The sequence below is a fragment of the Hyla sarda genome, chromosome 3 (assembly GCF_029499605.1).
Source record: "Hyla sarda isolate aHylSar1 chromosome 3, aHylSar1.hap1, whole genome shotgun sequence".
NCBI lineage: Eukaryota > Metazoa > Chordata > Amphibia > Anura > Hylidae > Hyla > Hyla sarda.
This window is the reverse complement of record NC_079191.1, coordinates 392542901-392558416: the sequence shown is the minus strand read 5'-3', so window position 1 is coordinate 392558416 and position 15516 is coordinate 392542901. Positions and strand designations below refer to the sequence as shown.

At 40.6% G+C, this 15516-nt stretch overlaps 1 protein-coding gene across 3 annotated transcripts; it reads left to right on the top strand.

Moving 5' to 3' along the window:
• Positions 1–15: 15 nt before the first annotated feature.
• Positions 16–15110, top strand: LOC130360846 (uncharacterized). 3 transcript variants are annotated; one of them, XM_056563401.1, is made up of 7 exons: positions 16–234; positions 7806–7871; positions 10045–10136; positions 10215–10279; positions 12003–12154; positions 12762–12914; positions 14716–15110. In XM_056563401.1, the coding sequence occupies exons 1-7, from the start codon at positions 54–56 to the stop codon at positions 15033–15035; spliced, it is 1029 nt and encodes a 342-aa protein (XP_056419376.1). In that variant the 5' UTR covers positions 16–53; the 3' UTR covers positions 15036–15110. The 3 variants fall into 3 exon arrangements, with proteins under 3 accessions (XP_056419376.1, XP_056419378.1, XP_056419377.1); XM_056563403.1 differs by having other exon boundaries at positions 12823–12914; positions 14716–14956; XM_056563402.1 differs by lacking the exon at positions 12762–12914.
• Positions 15111–15516: the final 406 nt, after the last annotated feature.

Genomic DNA, 15516 nt, shown 5'->3' with positions numbered 1-15516 from the left:
ATAATCTAGGAGCCATGGATACAACACCTAGGATACCCATACATCCTATAAGTATGCCTATTTCACATTTTAAAACTACAAATATTACTACAGATAACATGGAGTTAAACATGGATATAACCACAAAAGAATTGATCAGTGCCGGAAATGAGAATAGCACATATGCCTACCATACAGATTCAGATCTGGATCTTCAAAAAAATGCAGCAGGTCAACCAAGGGGTGGCTATTTAGGTAAGTATGTCATTTTTGTATCGTTTTAATGCCCTAGTGCAATTACAACAACAGTCATACAAAATGACTGTTGTCTCAGATTTTTTCCAGCTTGCAATGCGGCCGAGACCTGACTCACTAGTCAGCTGATGACAGGAGCCTGTCTGCTTCAATGGGTGGAGCGATCGCTTGGTGGGAGAGAGATCAATCTGCAACTAATGCAACAGCTGTAGGCACCCTGATTGAAAATCACAGGTCTTTTTGAATGGATGCTGCTCATTTATGTTTCAATGGGTGGGGTGGCTGATGTGTGAGAGGGAGGAAAATGGAATTATGGGATTTGTAGTCAAAAAATGAAAAGTCAAACAGGAAATACCAGTTCACAAAAAGCTAGCCACAGTGTTATGGTAATCTCACAACATAGCCATTTAGCCCCAAGACAAGCGCAGATCCTTCCTAAGCATGTCCATTACTGTCTGGCAGATACATACTAAAATCACCTTATGGTGGATAACCTCTTTTAATATGGGCCTCTGTATACAATATAACATTTGTCCCTGACTCTCTCACTAACACTATCCCTGTGTTTCTTTTCATTCAAAACCCTCTCTTTCTACCGGATTTATTTTCTTCTTGGCTGCTCATTCAGCCATCCTAGTGTGAGAGTGGAAGGGGGCGTGGCCCAGCATAGAGGCTGTGAAGCTCTGCATCTTCTCTCTGTTTACAACTGTATGTGCAGAGAGAAAAAAAGATCGGAGCTCAGATAGTAAAATTTAGGAGACACCAAAAAGAAAGAGATACGTAATATAATGCACACCCACAGTTTCTGTATTACAAAAGATTATCTTTATTGCACATAAGTATATACAAAACGCAGATAATACAATTAAAATAAATTAAAAGGCCCAAAAATTACCACCGCACTAACAAGGGAGAGCCCCCTATAAAGGGGGAACCTCACCCATGGCACCTGCCTCCACAAGTAAAAAAGGTTACAAGCCTATCATATTACAATAGTATTAAACCAATACAGTCCTAACCCCACAACACCAATAGCTTGTATACAACCTGAATGTCTTTCATGAATAACACAGGGGGATAAGCAGTAAAGGACAATAGATGGAGGAGTAGCCAGGCAGGTGCCCCCTAGAGAACTCACGTGTTCCGTTGCCCATCGGCAACTTCCTCAGGGAAATCAATCTTTTAATCCTGGAGTTTTGCTCCTATAGTTCAAACGATGTCCCTTTGGGGAATAGCAGGAATCAGCCCTGGCCGGTGGCGTCTCTACTGCCGTACACCCAGCTGCAAGGTTAGCTAGATGGAATTAGCATGGGTAGTGACATCTCTACAGGTCATATATATGCAGTCCAATAAATCCTTCCGACGTGTTTTGAAGATTGGGCAGGCTCCTTTTCCTGGGAATACGGATTTCAGAATTGCTTGTATTTAGGTGCTTGCCAGCGGGATTCCTCTTAACTTACGGAGAGATTCGTGAGCATTATCGTCCCAATCCTTTAGCCAATGTAATGCTATTTCTCGTAATAGTATGATAGTACTTATAAAAAACCTTTTATATTCAGATGAAATGGGTACGGAATGTTAAATCTAGATGGATATGGACAGCTAGTTTTTACATAAATCTAAACAATTCTAATTCTGCATTCATACCAAACAGAATTAAGGAAAACAAGGAAGGACGGATCCAGCTCAATACAGGTAAAATCAAGTTTAATCCATAGGACAAGGAAGGAACAAGTAACGCGTTTCAAGCGCATGCGCGCTCTTAGTCAGTATGACTAAGAGCGCTCATAGCGCTTGAAACGCGTTACTTGTTCCTTCCTTGTCCTATGGATTAAACTTGATTTTACCTGCATTGAGCTGGATCCGTCCTTCCTTGTTTTCCTGCTTTCTGCTGGTGCCGTCCAGCACCTGGATCCGTGCTCTGCTGTCCTAGGCGGGGTGAGCTGGTTACATTTTACTTGCTCTTAAACAGAATTAAGGTATTCAAATTAAAAATTCATTTGGATTCTGCCCGAGACAGCTGGGCTATATAGTGGCCCCCTCTCCAGTGCGGAGTTATTTTTTCCAAACCAAAAGAAGTTGATCCTACTCCTGTTTCTCTGCATAATGGACCGAAAAGGGGTGCCCCTCAAATCCCCTCTGAATGTTACATAGGTCTTCTGATATACGTGTGTGTAGCGCCCTTTTTGTTCTACCGATATATATTTTGTCACATGAGTACTTAATGCCGTAGGATCAGACCTGTAGTTTTACAGTGCATATGTTCCATAATTTTATATTCAATAGAGTCTTTTCTATTGTTGCATAAATGTCACTGGGATAGTGTTTCTCATTGTTGTGCAAGACTTACATGTTCTGCATGGAAAAAAAAAACTTTTTGATTGAAAGAAAGTTCTTTTTATCCTTCATTTGGGTCTGTATAGAAGGTTTTTTTGTTTTTTTTTATTTTTAGAGTTTTTATAGTAGGGACTATACGTTGGAAGATGGTGCTTTGGTTGCTATATTGGGTGATAATGGGCACATCTATAGTATCACCTTCATTATTGCTTGTTCCATTGATTATTGTTTTTTCTATTTTCCTTCTTCTCCTGGTTTGTGTTGATCAGTTCTTCTCAATTTTCCTTTCTTACTTGTTGTAGGACTTTCTCTACCTGTGCTTTTTTCATATGCTTTATTTACAAATTTATTGAGCATCTTTTCGGTTTCCCTGTCGTAATCATTTATACTGCTTCAATTACTACGTATTGTAAGGAACTGACTGCGAGGGATATTGTTTAACCATATAGGGAGGTGACAGCTATCCATATGGATGAAACTGTTGCTGTCAGGCGGTTTGTTATATGTACTAGTCATAATTTTATTGTCCTCAATTTTAATGTTGAGGTCTAAAAAGTTTATACCCACTCGGCTAATAGTAGCAGTAAAGTTTAAAAAATAATCATTTTTATTGATGCCCGTTAAAAAAGTAGCCAAGCTGTTCTACCCCCCCCCCCCCCCCAGATAAAAACGACATTGTCGATAAAAGCATCTCCAGAGGACCAGATCTGCGCCCAACTCTGGGAGGATAGCAGTCTCCTCCCACAGACCCACATAGAGGTTAGAGTAACTGGGCCCGAATCTGGTCCCCATTGCCATGCCCCATATCTGAAGAAAATATTAATCTTCATATTTAAAAAAAATTATGATTTAAAATGAATGAGATACATTCTCCTATGTAGTTCACTTGTGTATCGGGCATATTATTTCCTTATATGGTGTATAAAGAAATGATGTCTAAGGTGCCCAACTGCCCATGATATATTCTTCGCTCCACTGTGTAAAATATGCGTTGTCTTTAAGGTGTGTTGGAAGTTTTTCTACACAAGGTTGCAAGTGGGTGTCAATATATATAATGGGTCTACCTGGGGGATTCTCCGTACATTTATGAACTTTGGGGATTTGATCGAAAACAGGGATATGTGGATTACCAATTCGTATAAATTTGTATAATTTTTTCTTATATGTGGAGGTGGGGTCACCTTTTAAGTTTAAATTGGAGAAGCCTCACACATGACATTTTTCTTGGGCCAAAATAACAATACTGCCAACCCCCCTCCCCTCCCTTTTATCCACTGGGCGGATGACTATATTGTTATTAGTCTGTAGAGTTTTAACTGCAATCTGTTCTTTTGTTACTTAAATTATGTCGTTGGTATTTATTTTTTATTTTAAATTTTCGTAGATCAGAATATTCTTGGTACGGGATGAAAGTGGAACGATTTTTTAAATCCATTTGTTGGTATATCGAAGGGGTAGGGTCTGTACTAGGCATTGGATTTTTTATAAAGTATTTTTTAAGAGTAAGGTTACACAAGAATTTTTTCAGGCCTATGTACGGATCACATTTATTGAGAGGACATGTCTGAGCAAATTTTAAACCTTTCTGTATCAATGATTCTTCACTGGGGGTCAGTATATGTTAACTTAAGTTGTATATTTTTTGTGCCCTTTCTCCTGTACTTCCATCTTGTGTATTCATGTTCTGACAATGTTGAATCGTCGCTTTTTTGGAGAGTTTCTTACCCCTCTTCTTTTTGTGAAGAATAATCCTTTTTAATTGTCTTCTTCACAGTAGGTTTGGTGGTTGATTTGGGATGGTTTGTTTGCTTGTACTCTTCTCTCTGCTATTATTAGTATTCTCTGAGTGTTCTTCTCTTCTTTCACTCATTGACATTAGTGGGGAAAACTGTCTCGATGTACTACAGTGAGGGTCTTTTCTTCATATCTAAAGGTGGGTGGTGAAAGTCTTGTGATACTCTCGGTATTAGTACTCACAATAGTAATATGTGGTGACAAAGGAATATTCTGAATAGTTTGTATGTGATCGCTAGAGGGGTCATGTATTGTAATCAGTGATAGATTCCCTCCCGCCACAGGATCCTGCGTGTTTGCCCCATCTGTCACGCCCCCTCCCGTAGGCTTGCATTGAGGGGCGGAGCGGGACATCACATGGGGGCGTGACATCACACGCTGCCCGCCCTGTAGTCGCCGGTAATCAGTTCCGGGGAGAACACGCTCCGGGGACTGATTACAAACGGGGTGCTGCGTGCAAGATCACGGGGTCCCCAGCGGCGGGACTCCCGCGATCAGGCATCTTATCCCCTATGCTTTGGACAAAATTGAAAAACGCCATTTTGTAACTTTTGGGGGCTTGCGTTTCTACACAGTACATTTTTCGGTAAAAATGACACCTTATCTTTATTTTGTAGGTCCATATGATTAAAATGATACATTACTTATGTAGGTTTGATTTTGTCGTACTTCTGAAAAAAATCATAACTACATGCAGGAAAATTTATACGTTTAAAATTGTCCTCTTCTGACCCCTATAACTTATTTATTTTTCCACGTATGAGGGTACATTTTTTGCGTCGTGCTCTGAATTTTTTAGCGGTACCATATTTGTATTGATCGGACTTGTTGATCGCTTTTTATTCATTTTTTCATTATAAAAAAAGTCACCAAAAATATGCTATTTTGGACTTTGGGATTCTTTTGTGCGTACGCCATTGACCGTGCGGTTAAATTAATTATATATTTTTATCATTCGGAAATTTCCACACAAGGCAATACCACATATGTTTAATTTTATTTCTATTTTCAATGTTTCTTTTATTTTTTATTTATTTTTTAAGTGGGAAAAGGTGGGTGATTCAAACTTTTATTAGGGAAGGGGTTAAATGATCTTTATTAACTTTTTCTTTTTTTCCCTTTTTTTTTTTTTTGCAATGTTATAGCTCCCATAGGGGGCTATAACACTGCGCACACTGATCTTTTACATTGATCAATGGTTTCTCATAGGAAACCATTGATCAATGATTCTGTCGCTTGACTGCTCATGCCTGGATCTCAGGCACTGAACAGTCATTCAGCAATCGGACAGCAGGAGGCAGGTAAAGGGATCCTCCTCATGTCCTACAGCTGTTCAGGATGCTGCGATTTCACAGCGGTGATCCCGAACATACCCCTGAGCTAACCGGCATTAGTTTAGTTTCACTTTAGATGCGGCGATCAACTTTGAACGACGCATCTAAAGGGTTAATAGCGCGCGGCACCACGGGTTCCGGCCGTTGCCAGGTGCCGGGCCTGACCCCGCGTTATAGAACGGGAGCGGACTCATGGTGTACAGGTACGTCATGGGTCCTTAAGTGTTTAAACAATATCCCTTGCAGTCAGTTCCTTAGAATACTTAGGAATGTATTACAATATAAATGATTACAACAGGGAAACCGAAAAGATGCTCAATAAATTTGTAAATTAAGGATATGGAAAAACACAGGTAGAAAAAGTCCTGCAACAAGTAAGAAAGAAAAATGGAGAACCACTGATCAACACAAACCAGGAGAAGAAGGAAAATAGAAAGAAAACAACAATGGAACAAGCTAACTATAGTTAAAAAAAAAAAACATTGGGAGATTCTCCATGGTGATAAAATTATAGAGGAATATATTACCAACAAACCCACATTCATCTATAGCAAAGCACAAAATTTGGGGCAAAAAATAGTCCCCACTATAAAATCTCTAAAAAAAAAAATACTTCTATACAGATCCAAATGAAGAAAAAGAACTTTCTTCCAATCAAAAATGTTTTTTTTCCATGCAGAACATGTAAGGCTTGCACAATAATGAAAAACACGATCCCAGTGACATTTATGCAACAATAGAAAAGACTCTATTGAATATAAAATTAGGGAACATATACACTGTAAAACTACAGGTCTGATCCTATGGTATTAAATGCCCATGTGACAAAATATATATAGGTAGAACAAAAAGAGCGATACACACACGTATAACAGAACACCTATATAACATTCAGAGGGGATTTGAGGGGCACCCTCTTTCGGTCCATTTTGCAGGGAAACCTCAAAATTCAGGAGTAGGATCAACGTTTTTCCGTTTGGAAAAAATAATTCCCCACTGGAGTGGGGGCAACTATATAGCCCAGCTGTCTCGGGCAGAATCCAAATGGATTTTTAATTTGAACACCCTAATTCCATTTGGTTTGAATGCCGAATTAGAATTGTTCAGATTTATGTAAAAACTAGCTATTCATATCCATCTAGATTCAATATTCCGTACCCATTTCATTTGCATATAAAGACTTTTTTATAAGTACTATCATACTATTAAGAGAAATTGCGTTACATTGGATGAAGGATTGGGACGATAATGCTCATGAAGGTCTCCGCAAGTTAAAAGGAATCCCACTGGCAAGCACGTAAAGACAAGTACGTCCTGAAAACCGTATTCCCAGATGAAGGAGACCACCCAGTCTCTGAAACACGTCGTAAGGATTTTTTGGACTGCATATATGACCCATAGTGATGTCACTACCCACACTAATTCCATCTAGCTAACCTTGCAGTGGGGTGTACGGCAGTAGAGACGCCACCGGCTGGAGCGGACTCCTGCTATCCCCCAAACAGACATCATTTGAACTATAGGAGCAAAACTCTAGGATTAAAAGACTGATTTTCCAGGAGCCATTACTACAAAGGATTGATATTGCACAATATTAAACTAAGGACACTCCAGCACTTCCAGCTTCATAAGATACATCTCATTATCTGGTATACACTAATCTTTTTAGATTTTTATAACTTATCTACATTATACTTTTAAGTCCAATACAGCGCTGACTTTTATAGTAATTACAATGTCATTTTTGTTCTGAGGCACAGCTGTTAAAGAGATTTCACAATTGTCTCCAGCCAGCCGAATAACAACAAAAACTTAAATTCTCCTTTCTCCGCTTCCTTGTGGTTCCAATATCGGGGAGAATGGTGATTCTCAGGGCTGCAGAGCTTAGCACCTACAGGTAGGGGAACTGACCACACCAATATAGATCCTTCTTAGATACTGAAGCTATGAGGGAGCGGAGGAAGGTTGGTTAAAGTGTTTATTTTATTAGACAATTGTAACATAATGAATTCTATCGGACAACCCCTTTTAAGGGCTTAACCATGCATCAAGATATCAGAGAATTGGAAAATAAAATACATAATAGCATGTGCTTTTCTCCATTAGATGAGCAGGATGGCGTTTACTTTTTCGGGAATCAGTCGGATTTTACACTTGACCACAAACCAGGAGGTCAGTAAAACGTAATGTTAATGTCTGTGAAAATAAATATTATGTATTATACTGTCTAGTATTTGCTAAAAAAAAATCCTAAAGAAGTAGCCATTATTTGTGCATGAAACAGCTTCCTTCAGTTTCTTTATTTTAAGTTGTATCTTACCCTTTTATGAAAAGTCTCTGTCCCCGCCAGGACTGGCCAGCTCTGTCATGTGTATTGGGGAGCCTCCTGACTCTCTTTTGACAGATCATGTAAGGTCAGGAGAGAAGGGAAAACGAAGAGAGAGCAGCATAGCAAAACTTCAGGTGACAACTATTGAAGGCGTTGAGCCCCTTTACCACATCCCATCATTACCATGTGCAGCCTACTCTAAACTAGTGTTGCTCGCGAATATTCGCAATTCGAATTTTATTCGCGAATATCGCATATTCGCGAATTCGCGAATATTCGCGAATATAGCGCTATATATTCGTAATTATGAATATTCGTTTTTTTAATTTTTTTAATTTTTTTTTTTTTTCACAGTACACATCACAGTGATCATCCCTCTCTGCTTCCAGCTTGTGTGGTGTAAAGAAGGCTCTAATACTACTGTGTGAGACCGGCATGCGAATTTTCGCACATACGAAAATTTGCATATGCTAATTTTCGCATATGCTAATTTTCGCATATGCTAATATTCGCATATGTAAATTTTCGTACACGCGAATATTCACATATGCGAAAATACAGCGAGAATATTACGAATATGCGAATATTCGCGAATATGACGAATATTCGTCCATATATTCGCGAATATTCGCGAATTCGAATATGGCCTATGCCGCTCAACACTACTCTAAACATACTTTGACAGGTAGTTTTGACTTGTAGACTGTAGGCATCGGTATTTGGGAAGTGTATAGCAGTACTTAATGCTGGTATTTGGAAAAAGTATGGAACTAAAATTCCAGCAGTATTCTCCAGTTTCCTCTTTCCAGAATGTAGAAGGTGGTGACTAGATGTTCCATTGAGACCTCCACAGATCCAGCTTTGATTATTCAGTAGAGATGGGCAGATTTACAGTATAAATCCCCAGTTTTTAGTTTTTTGCTTACCGTATTTTTCGACATATAAGATGCACTTTTTCTTCCCCAGAACTTGGGGGGGGGGGGGGGAGTTGCTGCGTCTTATACGGCAAATACACATTAAAACCGGCGGTCCCTGTGGCCATCAATGGCTGGGACCCGCGGCTAATACAGGACATCACCGATCGCGGTGATGCCCTGTATTAACCCTTCAGACGTGGCGATCAAAGCTGACCACCGCATCTGAAGCGAAAGTGACACTAACCCGGCTGCTCAGTTGGGCTGTTCGGAACCGCCGCGTTGAAATCGTGGCATCCTGAACAGCTTACAGGACACCGGGAGGGACCTTACCTGCCTCCTCGGTGTGTTCTTCATGCCAGGATCCCCTGCATGGCCGGCGCTCTCCTTCGTTGTCATGACGTCGTTGCGCACGCCGACCCGTCATCCAATAGGAGCGGCTAGCGTAGCGGTGTGCGTAGTGGTGTGCGTAGAGACTTGATGGCGGCGAAGGAGAGCGAGGATACCGGGCAGCAGAGACATTCCGGAGCGACGGGGACACCCCAGGGATGCGGTGACAGCAATGGAAAGCGACATCCAGGGCAGCGGTGATGAGCGGTGACGGGTCCGGAGCGGCGGGGACATGTGAGTATTACCTCCTATACCAGTGGTCTTCAACCTGCAGACCTGTGCTATACTTTACATTGTATTTGGTTCAGAATCTTTATTTTCTCGATTTTTATGCTTTAAAATTGGGTGCGTCTTATATGCCGGAGCGTCTCATATAACGAAAAATACGGGTAGTTTTATTTCCCAAGTATTCTGATTTCCTGGAAAAGTCATTCTAGACTTTGAAACACTTGTATACTTTGGAACTACCTTTTTAGACAAAATTAAATCGACTGCCGCTGCTTTAGATTCACATCAAGGTTTCATAATATAAATTTGTTTAACACTGATGGTTTCAGAAAGAGTTTTACACTTTTCCCTTTACAACAGTTTTATATGCTCTAAATTTAAATATAGTAAACATAAATAAATTTTAATAAATACATTTAAGTTCACTTTCATCAACTGACTTTTTCAAGAGTAAAATTGTGTGATTTAAATATTTTATTTTCAGACTCCTTATTTGTGATAACCACTGAAATTGAAAACAAAGATGTCGTTTTAAAGGTTTTCCAGGAAGACCTTGTCCAGTCAGTCAGAGATAAAGTAAGACAAAATAAATATACAAGAGTCCTGGCATAGATGAAAAATAGAGAATACCCAAATTTTCTTTTTATTCTGTAGATTATGGAGCGCATGATTTATTTCCCAGGTGGAGGGAACTCCCTAATTCTTAAGGAATTCAGATGGTAAGTAACCGTGAGAAATACAATGGGTGTCAAATAAGTATTGGTCCACAGGCCTGTTACCTAGGTGTCACATTAGGTACATTCTTGGGGTATACAGTAACCCCCCGACCTACCATGGCCCCGACATATGATGTCAGCATCGACATACGATGCTTTTATATGTCGGGGCCATCGCATTAGCTGCTATCCGACAGCGCAAAATGCTTAAGCTGCTGTCGGATAGCAGTTTAAGCATCCCTGGCAGGTTCGCTTACCTATTCCCGCTGCTCCGGGTCCACTTCGCGATCCTCCGGTGTCTTGCGCATCTTCTCCAGGTTCCGGGCCTTGCTTTCTGGCGTCGTTATTATGTCACTACGCACGCCGCGCCGGCGCAGCAGCGTAATAACTTCACCAGAAAGCGAGGCCCGGACCCTGCAGAAGATGCGCAAGACACCAGAGGATCGCGAAGAAGACACCGGAGCAGCGGGACAGCAGCGGGAGCGGTGAGGACCTGGTGCGGAGCGGCGGGGACAGGTAAGTACAGCTTTCTATACTTTACATTGCACGGATCCCTCAACATACGATGGATTCGACAAACGATGGGTCGTTTGGAACGAATTATCATCGTATGTTGAGGGACCACTGTAGTTACCATCCGTGGTCAAGCTGTCTGGCAGGGCTACTCCTATACACTGAGGGGGAGATTTATCAAAACCTGTGCAGAGGAAAAGTTGCCCAGTTGCCCATGGCAACCAATCAGATCGCTTCTTTCATTTTTAACAAGGCCTTTGCAAAATGAAATATGAAATCTGATTGGTTGCTATGGGCAACTGGGCAACTTTTCCTTTGCACAGGTTTTGATAAATCTCCCCCTGAGCCCTTATACCTGGTCAGTACTAATAGGGCAGTTGTGGACTCTACGATATAATGATGCTACATAGTCACTAAAGGACAATTCAAATGGACTTTCTGGGTTTTATTAATTTTTCACTATCGTTCCTGTGATGCAAAGTTATGTCTTAAGTGCTTTACTTGCCTTACATGTAGGGTTGGAGAGACCCCTTTTTTTATAACTTCATGGTTCCCCCCCCCCCCCCCCCCAGGTTCAGCTTTCCTCCGGTGTTTGGATGACTCTTGTCTCAAGCTTTTCCAAGGATCCTGTTCGACTCAAGACAACAGTTGATCACAGGGGGGCTTGGCTTCTTCTTGTCTTCCGTGACAAACCAGCCACTGATGACATGTGTGGGCCAGCTGTACGTGCCGCCGCCTCTGGGATCAGCTGTTGTCTCAAGCCGAACAGGATCCTGGAAAAGGCTCTAAACATCAGCATCCAAACATTGGAGGAATGCTGAACCTGGGGGCACCATGAAATTATAAAATAGGAGTCACCTCACCCTACACATGTAAGGCAGGTAAAGCACTTAAGACCTAACTTGGCATCATAGGCAAGATAGTAAAAAGTTAATTAAACCCGGATAACCCCTTAAATGGAACAACTAGGGCATGGAAACTCCAGAGACTAGGACTGGGCTCACACTGGTATAATATAGATATATTTTTGCTGGGACTTGTGGCAGCCCAAGCTTAGAAGAAATTGGCCCCCTGGGGACATAAATGATTATGGCTGACCTGACCCATTGTAAGGTTTTGTAGAATTAGTTTGTACTACCAGATATCTATGCATAAGGCTATTCTTCATATCATATAGGGCCGGATCATTTTTTAAAAATTCTATTTTGTTTAGGATAAATGTCAACCGAGTTAAACTGACCTTTTGGCTACAACTAAATCAAGGAGGAAAAGGAATGATTCACTTCCTAAAATCTCAACTAAAAGCACTAGAAAATTATCCCTTTGGGTCATCCAGTGCGACACTAATATCTTTCACAGTTGAAGGTAAAAGACATCGTTAAATATTCTTGCTGTTTTATGTAGGCTTTATGACATAATATTGGCAAGGAGAGGAATAACGTAGAGAACCTGGGCTCAAATGTAAATGACATGAAATATTACATGACATCAAAGCACATGGACCTACTGCGATACAAGGGTCTGGGTGCTACTGCTCTATAGCAAGTACAATATATGGTCTCCTTGATCTCCAATAGATCATGACAAAGCACCCTTCATTCCTCCAACAGTCTACTAGTAATTGTAAGCTATGAAACTTAAATGCATGAAGACGCACGTGATAGCGTGCTTTACTGCGATCTTTGTCCAGCTTTACTGATGGCCCCATTAGAAGGCTATTGGTCCATTCTGCACAGGACAGATATCACTGCATGCCGCTCCTGCTAATGATTGGTGGGAATCTCAGCGCTATGACCTCTTCTGTGACATGTCATAAGTTTGTTTGTAAATTACAGGTACACTTTAAGAAAGCATTGGACCCCTGTGCTGCTGCACATCATACCTATAGTAGGAATGACATGATGTTGTTTTTTTTGTGGTTTTTTTTTTTTTCTTCCTGATTTACTTATAGTTGTCTTCTACTTCCACATAGATGTGAATGAATGCCATCTTGGGATACATAAATGCCATATTAATGCTGTTTGTGACAATAGGATTGGATCTTATTCTTGTACTTGTATGGATGGATATGAGGACCACTCTGCCACTGTTGCAGGGACTATTTGTATCTATTCCAAGCTTGCAGGTGAGCTCCTTAACATTAGTTTCGCACAATCTTACTGCATCTACATTTTTGCATCTGTATTACTGGTCTTACATAAGAGCTTGTTTTATTCTATATTATGTATATTCAATCTACCACATACAGTTTCCTATGGTAGATGTGTGGGGTTCATCAGTAGTTACTCCTTAAAAGAAGGCAATTGCAGCCCAGGGTCAGTTCAATCAGTTAAATTTTACTTTCTGTACATGGCACTGCACAGCAAACTCGATAGATGCAATAATCAGCAGATATTCTAGATCTTGTCATTTAAAAGGTGGCACCTTGACCTAATGTTTCAAAACACGAAGTAAACAGAATATAACTTTTGACCAGTTTGACACCCTGCTAACACCATAGGAGTCCAAGGGGGGAGCCCAAGGGGGGGGGTGCTTCGGATGCTGGCGGGCTACTAACTTTCTTGCAGTGGGCAGAGCAGTGCCCCTATCAAGAGGGCGCTCCTAGGCAGCTGCCTATTTTGCCTATAGGCAGAACCAGCCATGACTGTAGCAGTGGCCTACACAAAGCACTGCAACTATCCTCTTACACTGCTGTTTCTCCTGATGATGAAACCTAAACAGCTTCCAGTTCACCACAACTTCGGTGGACCGATCTCTGGCTTTATTATATCACAGGCCAAAACAAAATGGTTACAATAGGCACTGCTTGTGGACCATCTGTACCTATTTGCAGTGAATCTTTTTTCTTTTTATCACCCCCTGACTGCTCCTCCTATCAGCATATTGGCAAAGCACACAGGCATCACCATGCACATCTGCCAGTCAACAAAAGGCTCTTCCCGGTCCATGTTGATGTCCATACTTCCTCTTGTAGCTGACAGCCAAGTAACTAGAATTCCATGGCCAGCTACCGCAACATAGCCCGACAGTGCCATCCAGTTGACCTATAACATGAAGTCAATATGAACATTGTATAACACAAACAAAATACATTATGTCCAAGAAAAAAACAAATAAATCACTGATAACCACTGGTCCAGTTAAAGTAACATGTAAACATTTTGAAAGGACACATCCGAAAGTTGCCATTCACTTTCAATAGCTGCCATCTGAACACTGCATACAGATGTAGTAAAACAAACAAGTATGCTGACCATGTCTCCTACTGCCATATCTTAGAAATGATAAAAGGCAGCCATGCTCACGGATGAGGAATATTCTGATGGTGAGAATATTCCACTGGGCATCCCTAACACCCTAAATTTTGCTCAATTGGGATCCATTTCCCCTGCTAAACACGTGAAAATACAATGTTGTGAACTTAGTTTTATGCACATTTTACTATTGTTTTGATTGCAAGGTAGAGATGAGCGAACTTACAGTAAATTCGATTCGTCACGAACTTCTCAGCTCGGCAGTTGATGACTTATCCTGCATAAATTCAGCTTTCAGGTGCTCCGGTGGGCTGGAAAAGGTGGATACAGTCCTAGGAAAGAGACTCCTAGGACTGTATCCACCTTTTCCAGCCCACCTGAGCACCTGAAGGCTGAACTAATTTATGCAGGAAAAGTCATCAACTGCCGAGCCGAGAAGTTCGTGATGAATAAAAATTTACTGTAAGTTCGCTCATCTCTATTGCAAGGCAATGTTTTATTTTTATTTTTTTATTTATTTTTTGTGTATCATTGCTAGAAAGGTCACTTAAGCTAATCCAGGAAAAATTCTGTTTCACTTTCCCCGTTTGATGCTGTTCTGTGTATTGTGCTTTGTATGGGCTTTCCGTTTTTATTTTAACATTCTTTGCTATCTTCTTTCTCTATAAACAGAGATCCATTCTCTTTCAGAACACATGGAAATTCTCATTGGTGCTATCGTCACTGTCGCTGTCACATTATTGCTTATTATCATCATTCTTTGTGTGGTGAAACATAAGAGACAAGTCAAAGTGGACTTCAGCCTGCAAGACCCATCAATAATAGAGCATGGAGCACATTTAGGAGGTGATCGTCATGGTAAATTTGGTCAACCACTTTCCAGTCAAGCCAGGCATTTACCACCCCGACATGGCAGGGAGCACCATACTGCCAGGGATACAGCGAGCACACTTGAGCTAACAAGAATAACTGTTGAGCAAGCATCATGCTAATAACTATATTGTATGCCTCTGAATAAAGTATAGAAATAAAAAAACAATAAGTAAAAAATAAACATTTAATAAACGTTGTCTATGGTATCTACAGACTTTTATAACCAATAATTAAATGTATTGCTCCAGTGCATGTAAATAAAACAGAATTGCTGTAACTTAGTTGTGAATCAAAATATCCTACTGTGACATACTGTGTCTTCATGGTTACAGACTACAACCAAACATGTAGTCTAACCTGTCAGTCATGTGTTCTGTACTGCTTGCTAAGCAACTGCGCATATGTACAGGACAATGTATTTTGAAAACATACTTTGTTTGTAGTCTAACCATGGAGACACATTGGTCTGTAGAGAAGCTGCCAGCACAATGCAAAATGATATTTGTTATATTGCAGAGCTGCTTCATTTTTAGAAGCAATAAAACATTTGTAAAGATGAAGACGGCCAAAGAACTGCAGAAACATACAAAATCTGTTCTT

Excerpts from the sequence above, each read along its gene's own strand:
- LOC130360846 (XM_056563401.1), top strand. The coding sequence starts at position 54 with ATGCCTATTTCACATTTTAAAACTACAAATATTACTACAGATAACATG. Across the intron at positions 7,872-10,044 it reads ACTTGACCACAAACCAGGAG|ACTCCTTATTTGTGATAACC; the intron begins GTCAGTAAAACG and ends TTTTATTTTCAG. Across the intron at positions 10,280-12,002 it reads ATTCTTAAGGAATTCAGATG|GATAAATGTCAACCGAGTTA; the intron begins GTAAGTAACCGT and ends TATTTTGTTTAG.